The sequence below is a fragment of the Saccopteryx leptura genome, chromosome 8, assembly GCF_036850995.1.
Source record: "Saccopteryx leptura isolate mSacLep1 chromosome 8, mSacLep1_pri_phased_curated, whole genome shotgun sequence".
NCBI lineage: Eukaryota > Metazoa > Chordata > Mammalia > Chiroptera > Emballonuridae > Saccopteryx > Saccopteryx leptura.
The window spans coordinates 11,670,376-11,673,093 of record NC_089510.1 but is presented as its reverse complement, the minus strand read 5'-3'; the positions used below and the strand labels follow the sequence as shown (position 1 = coordinate 11,673,093).

At 46.5% G+C, this 2,718-nt stretch overlaps 1 protein-coding gene across 14 annotated transcripts in view; it reads right to left on the bottom strand.

The window, feature by feature from the left end:
- Positions 1-1,302, bottom strand: part of ROBO2 (roundabout guidance receptor 2) — a 1,384,729-nt gene extending 1,383,427 nt beyond the window's left edge. For all 14 annotated transcript variants that reach the window (XM_066347995.1, XM_066347997.1, XM_066348002.1 and 11 more), the window contains exon 1: positions 1,062-1,302. In XM_066347995.1, coding sequence (XP_066204092.1) covers positions 1,062-1,194 — 133 coding nt within the window. In that variant the 5' untranslated portion in view covers positions 1,195-1,302. The remainder of the gene's footprint in view (positions 1-1,061) is intronic.
- Positions 1,303-2,718: the final 1,416 nt, after the last annotated feature.

Below are 2,718 nucleotides of genomic sequence, written 5' to 3'. Positions count from 1 at the left end.
TGGGAGATTTGTAACCTCTTAAATACAACAAAAGGAGAAACGGAAAGAGCAAACCAAAGGAGCTCCTGTATTTAGAAAATCCTGCTGAGATGCTGTGATGAATGATTAAAACTTCTTGTTGATATACCTGCTTCTCTTTAACCTCACATCATAACACTGACAGTGAGGCAAAGGGGGAGAGACCAGAGAAAAGCTTTTAAAGCTAAGATTAAAAGTATTAGGTGAAAAGAATGCTTCAGCAAGGCAAAAACCTCAGATAGCTCCCATCAAGATTTCTTCCCAAACAGGCAAACACTATCCAGAAAGTCTCTGATGGGAATATTTCTGCAGCATCATTTGGGCTTAGAGCATTCACAGAACAGAACAGCACCTTAATAACTTGTGTGTAGTAGAAACAATTGTCATTCAAGACAAGCAACCTCAGCTGAACTTTATACGAAGGCAAATTCAAAAATTCCCTCTCGTTACAGTTTTTCAACAGCAGAAGAAAATGCACTATAGCACGCCGAAGTCCTGAAAGGCTTGGTCTCGTTCCACCTATTTTTTTTTTTTCAATAAAGTTAATGCAATTTATCTTTATTACCACATCAACACTGGTAGAGTCAGCCAGCAGCATCAGTGTTGGTGGCACGGCATTTCATGACATCCCCTTTCTCACACGACCCTCTGATCATTTCACAAGATCTGCTTACAATTCGCAGAGCCAACATATTCAGGACCCAGTTCGTGTTTTTTTAAATAAGGCAGCTTCTTAAGAGGACCAGACCTACCCTTGAATTAGAGCAGCCTGCATCCAGCCCCACAGCCTTCCACTGGGGACAAAGATCCTCAGAATGCTTTGACAGCCCAGAAAACCAAAATCTGCCCAAATATACTTCTATCATTAACAGAGGGAAAAAAAAATCTTCCCAGGCACCTGCAACACAGAGAGTCTCCTTCCTGAAATAAGCACCTGATTTCCAACAGAGCGGGTCCCTCCACCCTCAGCTGTCCTCAAGTTACCCGTTCATTAGCCTCGCTCGCTCCATGGCGGTCCCTAGCACCCAACTTTCATCACTTACCCCCTTTCCAAGGCTTCCCTTTCCAGGGGGTCCGAGTCAGCTTGCTCAGAGTGGGTCCAGGGCAAAAGAGCATCAACAACACGAAGAGAAGTTCGAGTCTGGTAATTTTCCCCACTTTCTCCGATGATAACATCTCCACAAGTTAATGTCACCAAATCCCTCACATCCTCTTCCCTCCCGGTTGTTTGCAAGAACATTAATCACGGGCAGCCCCGAGGTAGGTGTCGCTTTGCCATCGTTCACGGCCGCGGGTGGGGTGGGGTGGGGGGGTGGGGTAAGGGGGAGCGCTCCCTGATGTCGCCCTGAGAGCCCAGCAAGCTACATATCCCCGGGAGCCGGCTCCTCCTGGGCGCCCTCGGCGCTGCACCTGCACGGGGAGCGGTCCGAGAACGAGAGAACGCCCGCCCTGCGCGCTGAGCGTTCCGCGGGAATGTCTTCCTTCCTCAGCGTTCTGGGTGCGCTGGACGCAAAAGGATGCGATCAGTCATCATGTCTGTGTCCGGCAGAAAACGCGAAAGAGATGTCAGGATCGTGAGAAAAAAAAAAAAAAAAAAGATGAGCAGCAGTTGTACTGACAGCTTTCAGGCTGCCATGTGATCCTAATAGCCGTGCAACCAACCAAATTGCTCTTTTTAGAGTAATAAGGCTTCAGAGAGAGCCGGTGTGGCTGCCGCTGGGGTGGGTGGTGCTGGGCTTGAAAATCGCCCCGGAGCCGCCACGGATAACGACGGCTTCAGCCCGGCTTCGGAATATTCAGGGCCGAGCTGGGGAGAGTCTGCACGGAGGGTAGTTAATCTATTGTGTGGGCAGAGAAGGCTCCCAGCGATGTGGCACGGAGACGCGCAGCAGCACCTAAGAGCTGTTCTCTTTTTCCTTCCCTTCGCCTCCTGACGTTCCAAGGCGACTGCATCTGTACTGATTCATAAAAAGGTCTGAAACACTTATTTTGGAAGACAGCACGGAGGTCTGAACACAGCACGAAGTGTGTGATTTTTTTTTTTTTTAATCCTCAGCAATATAACAAGGCAGGGCAAGTTTGCAATAGTTGCAGTTAAAAGTCAGCTTATTTGCACATTTCTGTGTTCACCTGAGTGAGCCCACCATGAACGCTGTAAGCAAACTTTGGGATACCCACACTGACTCTGTCATGGCTGCACAGATCATACTTTCAGAAAAGCACATTTCTTTTTGTTTGTTTGTTTGTTTGTTTGTGTATATCACCATGGAAATACAATGAGCTCCCTAAGTAACTCTTTTGCAATTATATGTATGAAAACATGACCGGTCCTAAGGTGTGGTGGTAATTAACATCGGGGTATGAGACTATGGCCCCGGGAGGGAGAGGAGGTGGGAGGAAGCAAATCAGATCAAAGTGATGGGGTCTCTGCCGCCTGGAGTGAATTAACATGGCCGAAACACGCTGGCCAGTATGTATTAGCAATCTGTCTACATCTTAGTATCATCTATATGGTCTCTTATCGCTTTGATCAGTGAGTCACAATGCATGAATTATGCATTTATGTACTTTGAAGTAATCAATTGCTATATAAATGATAACTGCCAATTTTATGCTGTTACCATGTTCAGAATAGGGTAAAGTTGATCTTTTCAAATCATGTTATTGAAAGAGGTACTTTTAAAGAGTAATGTATCTTGT